This window comes from Natator depressus, chromosome 1, assembly GCF_965152275.1.
Source record: "Natator depressus isolate rNatDep1 chromosome 1, rNatDep2.hap1, whole genome shotgun sequence".
NCBI lineage: Eukaryota > Metazoa > Chordata > Testudines > Cheloniidae > Natator > Natator depressus.
In genome coordinates, this window is record NC_134234.1 from 33,054,203 (window position 1) to 33,067,246 (window position 13,044).

The 13,044-nt window shown below is 41.5% G+C and overlaps 1 protein-coding gene across 5 annotated transcripts in view; it reads left to right on the plus strand.

Annotated features, from left to right (window-relative positions):
- The window catches only part of YAP1 (Yes1 associated transcriptional regulator), a 183,652-nt gene that overhangs the window by 157,497 nt on the left and 13,111 nt on the right, over positions 1-13,044 (plus strand). For all 5 annotated transcript variants that reach the window (XM_074957135.1, XM_074957126.1, XM_074957141.1 and 2 more), the window contains one exon: positions 4,845-4,975. In XM_074957135.1, the coding sequence (XP_074813236.1) occupies positions 4,845-4,975 (131 nt within the window). The remainder of the gene's footprint in view (positions 1-4,844; positions 4,976-13,044) is intronic.

The window sequence follows — 13,044 nt, forward strand, 5'->3', positions numbered from 1 at the left end:
TCACACCCACCTTCTAATTGAAACACTGTTTTGGACTCATCCATAGTGAATACCCCTTTGAATCAGCACTGGAAGAAGAAAGGAAGGTTACTTACCTTCTAGGAACTGGAGTTCTTCAAGATTTGTGGTCCCTGTGGGTATTCACATTCCATCGTCATTCCCTTTTGCTCAGGTCCTCTTTGGATTCACAGAAGAGCAGGAACTGGAGCGGTGTTTGGTCTGCATTACTCCTTATACCCTCGGTTGGGAGCATGAGGAGGTGTCAGGTGCAGGTGTTGACTAATGGGCACTGTTGATGAATTTCCAGTTCCAAGAGCAGATGCACACCTGCAGAGAGGTAACACATCTTGAAGTTACCGTCCTTTACTAGTACTGCTTTCAGCCGTAGTAAAATTTATTCACTAAGTGTTCTGTAATATAATCTTTCCCCTACTTTCACTGCAGTCTACCCAACATTCAGATGTTATTCCAATTAAGCCCCCAAAATAATGCAACAGATGTTGTAAGGGACACTGGTATTAGAGGAGCTTTTGTCTTTTTAAAAGGCTAGAAGACCTGCAAAACCAATTCAAGCCAACAGGCTGCATATTAATCAATAGTCCAAAATTAGTGCAGATCTATGGAAATTACAATTCTTCCACAATTCTTAGGTTTAAGGTCATTTCGAGGAGTCCATTCATATTTGGCAATTGAATTTTGTAACCTAGTTGGCTTGTGCATACAAAATGTTAAGCAAATATGTTGAAAATAAACTTTTTTGGATAACTATCTGTATGTAGTATCACCAATACACTAAGACAATTTACTGGCTGAGCAAGGGCAAAGTTATTACTGAATTCTCATAAAGGTTTGAGAAAACAGCTTTTCTATTTAAAATTAACAGCAAGCAACTGTGAGACTGAAAGACAGTAGGAAATTAATGGGTGACCCATTGCAGATTACTAGATGTTATGCATTAATGAGTAAGGCTCCGATCCTGAAAACAGAGGCACTAGCATGACCCCCTGATTCTGCCTTCCAACAGAATCTAATGCAGGATTGGATCCTGGAATTTTTCACTAATATTATAAACTTTGTTTATATTCTGAAACAAAGGGGTTGGTTTCCCCAATGCAGTTTAGTCTTAACTAATTTCTGGTGTTCTTATTATAGCTGGAGTATAGGCCTTGGTGTATATAAATGATTCATGGACCCCATCTAGTCAGGTTGTCGGTGTGGATTGAACCCAAATTGTGTATCTGAAAACATGAGCCGTTATTGCTTGAGATAAGACATGTCTGTCTGTTTGCTGAGAGGCAATAGCAGACTCTTAAACCTCAATATGTGGTGTAACTACTAGAGTGGGACTTGGGTGTTATTCTCAAAACCGAAGAGGAGATGTTTGCCTCGTCTTATACCCAATAGGACAGTGGTTAAGGTAATCATCTGGCATGTAAGAGACCGAAGTTTGAATCCAGGTCTCTCCCCCAGGTGAGCATCCTAACCACCAGGGTGTTGGTTATTCTAGGGTGGTGGTGCCTCTATCTCTCTTCTTGAAGCTGTTCCACTCTGTATAAATAATTATTCAATTGAGCCAGTGAGAGTGACTCTAGACCGTTGATTATGGCATTCACCAGGGTGGGGGAATAGGCCTGGGTTCAAGTCCCTGTTCCAATGAATACTTAATTAGTTATACAAAGTGGAATAGCTTCAATGTGAGAGAGGCACCCTTCTCCCCCCAAATAGCCAGTAGCCTGGTGGTAAGGGTACTCCCTGAGGAGGGGATTTGCTCCAGAGTAGGGATTCAAATCCGGGTCTCCCACATTCCAATAGAGTGTCCTAATTGCTGAACTATTGGGTATAAGGGAGCAATGTAACCATCACTTCCTCCTAAATTTGGGGAATCTCATCCTGTGTGTCCAAATTTCCTTTGCTTTCATTAAAACAAAAATGCCCCAAATCAAAACAGTTTTTTCTGAAATTTTTGATTTGCTGAAAATTCTGAAAAATTTTGCTGAGGTCTGACCCAGAATTCTTTGGAACTGTCTACAAACCAAGAAATCAATTATTAAAACAGCTCTACTCATGTAAAAAGTGTGATGAAAGTAAAAGTAAAAGGCCCTTTTAAAAGAGTCAGTTTTCTAAGCTCCATTTTGAACAAGTTATACACTTCGTGAATATCCAGTGAAGCTGTTAAAAACTTGTGTAACCGTAAAATAAACAAACTTGAAAAAGACCAGCTGGATAAGTTACAGAATGCTGACCTCATTTTTTTTTTAAAGTAACTTTATCTAAGGAGTTGACAGATCATTTTGGTCTTGTAAATAATATCCAAAATTAGAATTTTATACTAACATTGCGAGTGTTAAGCCTTTATTTTCCCAAAGGTAGTTAGAGAAGTTTGACATACTTACAAAAATAGGAAGAGATCAAGCCATAGTAATCTCAGCCAGAATTTTGCCAGACTTGTATTTTTGCATCTAGAAGGTCAGATAGTTCAAAATAAAGAGCCGTTTTTTAAACATGAATATAAATAATATATAAATAAATGATGATATATTTTTTCATCAGCCTGTAAGTAATTAACATCTTGTTCTAACACTGGTAAATCTTAGCAGATATCAGGAAATGTAGAGTGAAGGTCTAATATTCCTCTTTCCTCAATGGGAAGTGCTGGTGTGTAGACACAGGAACTCTTTGACACAGGAACTTCAGTGCAGTCAGTTTATATCCACACTTCATTAAATATGGTACAGTGTTCACACTTTTGGAAACGAGGTGTAGTTGAATCAAGGGGGAAATCCGTACTGACTGAGTACAAGCTTCAGTTACTCTGTAGATGGTACTCTATACCTCTGGATAGGCAAAACTGAGGTCCTCGTATCCATCTTTTCCTGTATTAATGCATCTTTTTCTGATAAAATGCTTTTTTGGTTTCTTCAGTCAGATGTGAGAGTTCCTATAGCTGAATACCTCTCAGATATTGCTGTTGCAGTTAAAGCCACTCTTTTTTTGACCAAATGGCAAAGGAGGCTTAGTCCCCACTACCTTTAGACTTCTCAAGAAAAAACAAGAAAGGCAAAGTTAACTTTTTAAAAACCAATAAAGCTCTGTGATTGTTTGGTTTTTAATTTACTCCCTTCAATTTTATATTGATTCTTCAGCCAATGTAGAGATGAAATCTGGATCTTCTTTCCTGTCACTTTAGCACTATTTGCTTTTGAGAAGGACATCTGAAACTAGTTTTTTTGTTTGTTTGGATTTTTTTAATATTAAATCAGTTGATGGTGCTGATTTTGTGTCTGTGACCAGGGCTTTTTAGTAAAATATTATTTTAGTTCATTGTTGTATATGGAGCACTGTTTAATGCAGCAACACAGAAACTGCTGCTACTTAGCTCTCAGACATGGAGATCTACCAGCATCCATTCCAGTTCAGAGTCAGCATATGTGTCTACACCGCAAGTTTGCTTATAACAATGTCAAATGAGGGGTGAGAGAAAATTGTAGACTACTACATTCAATCAAATGTACTTGGTAGATACATGAAAAGGGACAATTGCCAAAATCCCATGCGAGACCACAGTTAAACAAAGCATACATGGGTATATGGCTGCACTCTGTGTAATTAGGAAAGTGCAAAACCCCATACCTGGCAAAGAGGCAATTAAATAAAACAGAGGAGTATCTAGCCACACCCTGCACAGCTGGAATCCTTATGTAAATGCAGTTATTTAATACGAACATGGTGAAAATTATTTTTAAAAGGTAGCCAAGGCAATCCTGTTACAATAGACCAGGGATTCTCAAACTTCATTGTACCGCAACCCCCTTCTGACAATAAAAATTACTAGATGGCCCCAATGGAGGGGGGGCGCGGGGAGGGGACTGAAGCCTGAGCCCACCCAAACCCTGCTTCTACAGGCAGGGGGCCAAAGTCTGAGCTCCACCACCCTGGGCGGGGAGGGACAAAGCCCAAGGGCTTCATCCTGGGCAGGGGGCTGTTACTAATAGAGGTGGTTGCACCCCAGGTGGTGGGGCACAGGCTTTGGCCCTGGGCAGTGGGGCTCAGGCTTCGGCTTTGGCCCCAGGCCCCAGCCAGTCGAACGCTAGCCCTGGCGACCCCATTAAAATGGGGTCATGACCCACAGTTTGAGAACCGCCAGACTGATTCCCCTTCTTCCTCTCCACCCCCAGCCCCCAACAAGTGGTACCTCATGCAAAGTCTGGCCCAAGAGACCCAGAAAGGAACAAGTCTAAATGTTCTAAAAATTCATTAATTTTATTAACCTACCTCTTCTTAACTCCACAACTGATCTCACCCTTTCCCTTAGAGAATCAAAGGCTTTCTCATTTGTCCCTCACTATAGTTTCAGTCATCCAATAAAGAAACAGTTCAATGTGACTTAAAGTGACCAGTCACACAGCAATAAATAGTGAATAACACAAGCACTCAAGGAACAGTTTACATGCAAATTTAGGCCAAAATTTACTCATTTGAAGTAATTATTTCAACAATTATGAGAAATCAGTCTGTTCATGAACAATTCCCAAACAAGAAAAAGAGTGAAATTCTTTGATCACATTGTTTGCAACCACCTCTGTTGGTAATTGGATGTTAGTTTGCATGTGGGTGGTGTCAAATAACAATCTGTTTACTTAAATTAATATTTACAGTTAAGTCATAATAATTGGAGAAATAGCCTGAGCTTGAATTCTCTTTATGGAGCAGAATGGGGATTCCTCCTTTCACTTTAGACATTTAGTAATTATGGAGATGTATATTCACCTATATGCTGAAATGCTGATGATGTGCCTGAAACATCGCACTGAACTTACTAATGTACTCATTTCTTGTTTTTTCAGGAGTTAGCTCTCCGTAGCCAACTTCCAACTATGGAACAAGACGGTGGCTCTCAAAATCCAGTGTCATCTCCCGGAATGTCTCAGGAACTGAGAACAATGACTACAAATAGTTCTGATCCCTTTCTTAACAGGTTTGTAGGAGAAGCTACTGAAAAGAAATTAAGATTCTGTTTAGTACATGTAATCGTTTATTTTGAACATCTGTCTGTGCCAAAAACCACAGCTGTAATTGAATCTTTCCTTAAATGGCAAGTGAAGTAAAAGTTACGGATAAAAGCTTCCTCCTGTGGGAGGAAGTAAACTGTTCAGACTTGTAGGAAAGATTCTTATTCAAAGTCATAACATGTTTCCCTATGCATAGTCTGTTGACTAACAGTCACCTTAAAATTACTGACTCAGAAGAGCTTGTGAATAGCTTGCTATGACATCAAATGGACTGTGAGGTACATCGACGACTTCACTTGGAGGTTAATTTTAAGATGTTTTCACACAGAGTATTTAGCCTGGCAGTATTTTCACTGCAGTAGGATTAGTGCTAGAAACAGTAGTGGGATTTATTTTTAAATGCCGTATTGTTTAAAGTTCATTTGTTGGTTCAAGGAGTTGACATTTTGGATTGTGCTTATGCAAAGTATCAATGAAGAAAGGAGAAATCTGTGACCAGCAGATTTAAGGAAAATAAGGAGGAGTTTTTTAAAATATATTATTGGCAGAAAGCATCCTGATAATGGTACAGATCCATTAGTAGATTGAAATGGTAGAATTATCAATAATACTGCACCAAAGGCAGAAGTGTTCAATAAATATTTCTGTTCTGTATTTGAGGAAAAAACAGATGATGTAGTGCTATCATATGATAACACTCTTTTCATTCCACGTGAATGGTATCTAGTATCTGGTAACATCCTAGTATCTCACGAGGATGTTAAACAGCAGCTACTGAAGTGAGACATTTTTAAATCAGTAGGTCCAGATAACGTGGATCCACAAATTTAGTTCCAGAAGACTGGAAGAAAGCTAATGTGCTAATATTAAAAAAAGGGTAAATGGGATGACCTAGTAGTTATAAGCCTGTCAGTCTGACATCAATCCTGGGCAAAATAATGGAGCAACTGATATGGGACTAGATTAATAGAGAATTAAAGGAGGGTAATTTTATTAATGTCAATCAACATGGGTTTATGGAAAACGGATCCTGTCAGACTAACTTGATAGTGATATTACAAGTTTGTTGATAGGGTAGTAGTGTTCATGTAATATACTTAGACTTTTGTAAGGCATTTAACTTAAAAAAAAAAAAAAACAAAAAAAACCACAAAAACAAAAAAAAAAACACCTAGCACAATACAAAATCAAGGTGACATACATTAAATGGATTAAAAGCTGGTCTCAAAATGTAAAAGAGAATCATTATCAAGTGGCTTTGTTTCCAGTGGGGGTCTTCCAAGGATCAGGCTTGGCACTATGTTATTTATTATTTTTATCAATGACCTGAAAGAAAACACAAAATCATCACTGATAAAGTTTGCAAATAATACAAAAATTGGGGGAATGGTAAAGAATAAAGAGGTCAGGTCACTAATACAGACCATTTTGTATCGTTTGATAAACTGGGCACAAGCAAACAATATGTACTTTAATATGGCTAAATATATGTCTAGGAACAAAGAACATAGGCCATACTTACAGCATAGGGGACTGTCTCCTGGGAAAGAGTGACTGAAAAAGATTTGGGGGTCATGATGGATAATCAGCTGAACATGAGCTCCCAATGTAACACAGTTGCGAAAAGGACTAATGCGACCCTTGAATGCATATACAGGAAAGTCATGAGTAGGAGTACAGTGGTTATTTTACCTCTGTATTTGGCACTGGTGCAACCATTGCAGGAAGAGTGTGCCCAGTTCTGGGGTTAACAATTCAAGAAAGATGTTGAAAAATTTAGAGAGGGTTCAGAGAAGAGCCACAAGATGGATTAAAATATTAGAAAACCTGTCTTTTAATGATTGAACTCCTGGAGTCTATCTATTTAGTTTAACAAAGAGAAGATTAAAGGATGACTTGATTAGAAACTGTAGGTACCTACATGAGGAACAAATATTTGATAGGTTTCAGAGTAGCAGCCGTGTTAGTCTGTATTCGCAAAAAGAAAAGGAGTACTAGTGGCATCTTAGAGACTCAAATTGGTTAGTCTCTAAGGTGCCACTAGTACTCCTTTTCTTTTTGCAAATATTTGATAATGGCTCTTCAGCCTAGGAGAGAAAGGTATAACACAGTGTAACGGCTGGAAGTTGAAGTTAGACAAACTCAGACTGGAAATAAGGCATACATTTTTGACAGTGAAGGTAATTAACCATTGGAACAATTTACCAAGGGTCATGGTGGATTCTGCATGACTGACAATTTTTAAATCAAGCTTGGATGTTTTTCTAATAGATATGCTCTCCGAATTATTTTGGGGAAGTTCTATGGCCTGTGTTATTCAGGAAGTCAGACTAGATGATCACAGTGGTCCCTTCTGGCCTTGGAATATATGCATCATTGCTATTTGCGTAACTTCTGCACAGTCTCTCAGATGTTAAGGGCAGTTTTCACTTGGCTTGTCACAAATTTAATGTTTTAGGTCGATTTATGTGAATGCTTACTAGTTGCTGCTAGTGTTCGGGAGAAAATACTGCAGCTTGAGACTAGTCCTACAAGATATTTCCGTAAATCAAAATGAGAAAGAAATTGATTGACTGACCAGCAAATAACCCATTTTGTGAGGGGATTCCAAAGCTTATTCTCAGAAGCATCTAGACTTCTGTCACTTGAGATTTAGAAACAAAAAAGACCGAAAGAAAAAGGTTAGGTTGGTGCAGTAACTACATTTTTGTAATTTTTTATCATAGCATCGTTTCTATCAACTTTCTAAACTAACAAACCTACTGAACAAAATTTATGAGAAAAGTGATTTCTTAATGTAATAATTTTATGTACACATGAGCTTATCAATGTTTTTTTAAATCCCCTTTAAAATTAAATATTGGTCTCCTTTGTAAAAGTCGGTATTCCAAATATACTCTGTTTCCATGCAGCAAAATAACATCCTCATCCCTATTTTTTAACCTGACATTATTTCATATCTAACTTCTTATTCTTCAAGAGCCTGCTCGTATCCATTCCATTGCTAGGTGTGTGACCACCACATGCACAGTTGTTGGAGATTTTTCCCTTAGTGCTATCCGTAAGACCGGCTCTGGCACTCCCTGGAGCCACACGCATATGTGCCAGTATAAGGGGTGCCGCCACCTCTGCACCCTCTCAGTTCCTTCTTACTGCCTTTGATGGTTGCTTGGAACGATCCCTCTTGCTCTTGTAAGGCTTCTTTCCCAGTGGTTTGGACTTTGTAGCATATTGTTTTTGTAGATACTTCTTAGTTAGTGTATATAGTGTGAATACTGGTTCCTGTCGTCGAGGGACTTTGGTCCCAGGGGCTGAGCATGCCCCAGTCCCTGAGCTTCAAGCCATGTGCCTCCTGCAGCAAGCCCATGCCAGTGAGTGACCCAAACTCTAGCTGTCTAAAGTGGCTCAGGGAAACTTGCGTTAAGGAGAAGCCAGATCTGCAGGGGCTTCAGACCATGCACTCAAAAAGATAGACATTCATCTGAAGGTTGTACTCATGGAGGCAGCCCTCAGACCAGCCTCAGAGCTGAGCCGCTGCGAATTGGCACCAAGCCCTTTGGCTTCCATGCGAAGCGCTGCCCCAACACTGCTCTTCCTGGCACCATTCTCCATTCCCAGTGCCGAGGACGAAGCATAAGAAACAGCTTGCCAAGAGAGGGCGCTTTACTGTGTGAAGAGGAAAAAAGCAGAGAGTGACTAGCAGTAGGCCACTTGTCCTCCCCAGAGGCACTGCTGGCTCCAGCGACTTCAACTAGAGCACCAAGTCCAGTCCGGGACTCACCCCAACTCCCAGGCACAATCATGGGACCTTGCGGCTGCAAGCCTCTTTGACTCTGGAGGCTTTTCAGGAGGAAAAGGATCTGATGTCCCTCCCTATCCCGCCCACCAATGAAAGGCCCCTGCCATTCAGGGCTACTGGGGACAGAAAGGATCAAGGGGCAGTGAGCTGCATCATGTAAGTGTCTTCGGCCAGTCACCAGGTACTCCCCAGCACCATCTGTAGGCAGAAGCAGGTACAGAAACCTCATAGTCTCAGAGGGAAGAATCCTCTTCGGAGTCCAAAGGGGAATCCTTCACACTGTTGAAGAAGTACCAGTACCTGTACCTGAACTATGTACCAGACTTCAGTACTGGCTCCCCCAGCTGTCGGTTGACCACTGGCAAATGCAGTCACAGTCTTGAAAGCTGTGGGGGTTTCACCAAGTGCTGTGGCTCTCTTTCCACCATTCATACTCAGTGGAGTCCAAGAGGCAAGCCACTGTTTCATCCCACCCAACACTGGACCCTGACTCCAGTACCAACCCTGATACTGAGGTCTCAGAAGTGGGCCCAATGGAAGTGGTACAGATGTGGAGGAAAAAGAAGCAGCCCCTCCTCCAATGCTAGCCTCTTCCTCAGTATCCACGGATGAGGTGGTCACAGACCCTAGTAATCCGTTCCCTCCAGATGGTGGATAGCAAGCTTGCTAGGTTGTCGGGCTCAACTGGTAGTGATCAATGGCTCCATGTCTAGTTGGCAGGCGGTATCAAGTGGAGCGCCCCAAGGGTCGGTCCTCAGGCCTGTTTTGTTCAATATCTTCATTAATGATCTGGAGGATGGTGTGGGTTGCACCCTCAGCAAGTTTGCAGATGACACTAAACTGGGAGGAGAGGTAGATACGCTGGAGGGTAGGGATAGGATACAGAGGGCCCTAGACAAATTAGAGGATTGGGCCAAAAGAAATCTGATGAGGTTCAACAAGGACAAGTGCAGAGCCCTGCATTTAGGACAGAAGAATCCCATGCACTGCTTAGGGACCGAATGGCTAGGCAGCAGTTCTGCAGAAAAGGACCTAGGGGTTACAGTGGACAAGAAGCTGGATATGAGTCAACAGTGTGCCCTTGTTGCCAAGAAGGCCAGTGGCATTTTGGGATGTATAAGTAGGGGCATTGCCAGCAGATCGAGGGATGTGATTGTTCCCCTCTATTCGACCTTGGTGAGGCCTCATCTGGAGTACTGTGTCCAGTTTTGGGCCCCACGCTACAAGAAGGATGTGGAAAAATTGGAAAGCGTCCAGCGGAGGGCAACAAAAATGATTAGGGACTGGAACACGACTTATGAGGAGAGGCTGAGGGAACTGGGATTGTTTAGTCTGTGGAGGAAAAGAATGAGGGGGGATTTGATAGCTGCTTTCAACTACCTGAAAGGGGGTTCCAAAGAGGATGGATCTAGACTGTTTTCAGTGGTAGCAAATGACAGAACGAGGAGTAATGGTCTCAAGTTGCAGTGGGGGAGGTTTAGGTTGGATATTAGGAAAAACTTTTTCACTAGGAGGGTAGTGAAACACTGGAATTCGTTACCTAGAGAGGTGGTGGAATCTCCTTCCTTTGAAGTTTTTAAGGTCAGGCTTGACAAAGCCCTGACTGGGATGATTTAGTTGGGGATTGGTCCTGCTTTTGAGCAGGGGGTTGAACTAGATGACCTCCTGGTGTTACATGGAATTCTTCCGTCCTAAGTGCACACTATAACTCTTGTTTAGAGTGTAAGCAAATGGGGCCTCTCGCTTTGTCTGGAAAGCACCATTCACACCTAAATAATACTTTTTTCTTCTTTCATATGGCAACTTGCAAATCAACATTAAAGGTTGACATCCAAGTTTGTCATCCACTCTGACTTTTGGTGAAATGGAACAAATAGAGGCTGTCCCTCTAGAGAAGGATCTTAGAGGGCAGCAGTTCACTACATGTTCTGTGGTCATGTGGTCCTCTCCACATGCACATATCAGGCTGTCCTTCATTTTCTGTTTGTACACTAAGTAATTCCAAAGCCCACGTAAGGTTGTGGTACCATTTCCTGTGATCTATATCTTACATAGCATGCTGAAGCCAGGTGGTTGGTCTGTGGGATCTGTAATCCGGGCTTGATTCTTGACCCCCACTGTTTTGGTGAGGATGTCGTAGTTTTGAAAACTTTGGCCGCTAGTCAAAAGGGGTGGCTGGACATAAGGCAATATCATGGGAGAGGACAGAAGCGGTGCTTGGAGATCTTCATAGATGGGCAAGTCTAGTTTTGTTGTTGTGCAGTTGCATTCTCTCATTATTGCTGCTTCGGAGAGACAGTGGTAAGATATGCGCAAGGATGGGAAGCCAGACTGTCAATTATTGACTCCAGCAGTCCTGTGACAATTCTCATGCAATGTCCAATTGCACGTCGACAGGTTTCATATTTGTGCCACCTGCCCATACTGATATGCAGCTGCTGAGAAGACAAGGGCCAAGCTGGCTGTCGGCAAGGTGTAAGCATCTTGCCACCCATCTGGTCCCAGCTAGCTTTTGGATTATATTGTAGTTTTTATATTGGCAGCCGACTTTGAAAGATGTTGGCAGTATGTAAGGGTGCACTTCAGAACCATTTCAAAATATTTTGGGAAATCCTCTTGCCAAAGTTGTTGCAGAAGATGACATTCCAGTGCTTCTTTGCATGTTGTGGAATGCAGACACAGCATTTTTGAAGTTGTGGTTGGAGTCACCATAACCAATAGTACGCTTTCAGTTTTTTCTAATCTTCTGAGAGTGTGCATTCCATTTGGGTGGCAACTGTGGCATCATCTGCATATCCAAGTTTCTTTGATTGGGTTGATGGCATATTGCTGATATAAATATCCAAGTGGGAAGGTGCCAAGACAGATCCTTGTGGGAGCCCGTTACTCATTGGATGAGGTCTGCTGGTCTGTTCTGTCAGTAGGCACAGTGTTCTACAAGGCAGTATTTTTGATGCTTTCAGAAACAGGCCATCCTGCAAAACCATGTTGCATACTGAGGACAGAGCCACAAAGGCTGCAGCTGTTTTGAGCCCATGTTGATAGTTGTCTTTGATATAGGTTGTCAGAGTGATTATGCAATTGCAGGTGCTTCATTCTGGTCTTTAATGCTTTAAAATTATCAAACAGACAAGCTACAAGAGACATTTTGGCCAACTGTTTATAAGTGCCCAAAAAAACCCCTATTTTATTCCTGGGACTAAAATCCATATTTTATTCCTGGGACTAAATCAGTTAACTACTGCATAAAGTACAGGAAACCTCCATTGTTATGGAATAAATGTCACAGGACAGAATCCAGAGGGTGGGTGGATTGTTGTTCAGAAATTAATATTCACACCCATCACCAAGCAACTGGAACCTTAAATTTTTAACCATGTGAGTCTCAGAACACCTGGGGGATACTGTCATAGGGTGGCTGAGGTAACAAAGTAGTTAAACGAAAGAGTTTTTGGTAAATCCATGAGACAGTGTTGCTGTTGTCAGGTGTGAGTGTGACTGGTTGGATCACAGAAACCCCTTGGGCACTGCCAACTGATGTGCTGAGACTACCTCTGAGCCCATTTTCCCTGGCAGCTTGGGACTTCAGAACATTTCCTTGTTTGAGCCAGACACACTAGCCTGCTACAGACAGACCCAGGTCTGAACCACGTCCCCTGAAAGCTGCAGGCTTAACTGAAAACAGCTTAAGAAGTGTTCCTGTCTCCAACACCCAGGTACCCAGCTGCCAATGGGGTTCAAACTCCAAATAAATCAATTTTACGGTGTATAAAGTTTATACAAGATAAACTCATAAATTGTTCGCCCTCTATAACACTGATAGAGAGAGATGCACAGCTGTTTGCCTCGCTCCCCTCCCTCCACCCCCCCCAGGTATTAATACCTACTCTGGGTTAATTAATAAGTAAAAAGTGATTCTAGTAAATACAAAACATAGGATTTAAGTGTTTCCAAGTAATAAAAGACAGAACAAAGTGAATTACCAAGAAAAATAAAATAAAACACACAAGTCTAAACCTAATACAGTAAGGCCTTGTCTACACTACGAAATTAGGTCAATTTTATAGAAGTCGATTTTTAGAAACCGATTTTTATAGTCTATTGCATTTGTCCACACTAAGCGCATTGTCGGCAGAGTGCGTCCTCACTACCATGGCTAGCATCGACTTACAGAGTGGTGCACTTAGGGTAGCTATCCCACAGTCTCCGCTGCCCATTGGAATTCTGAGTTAAGCT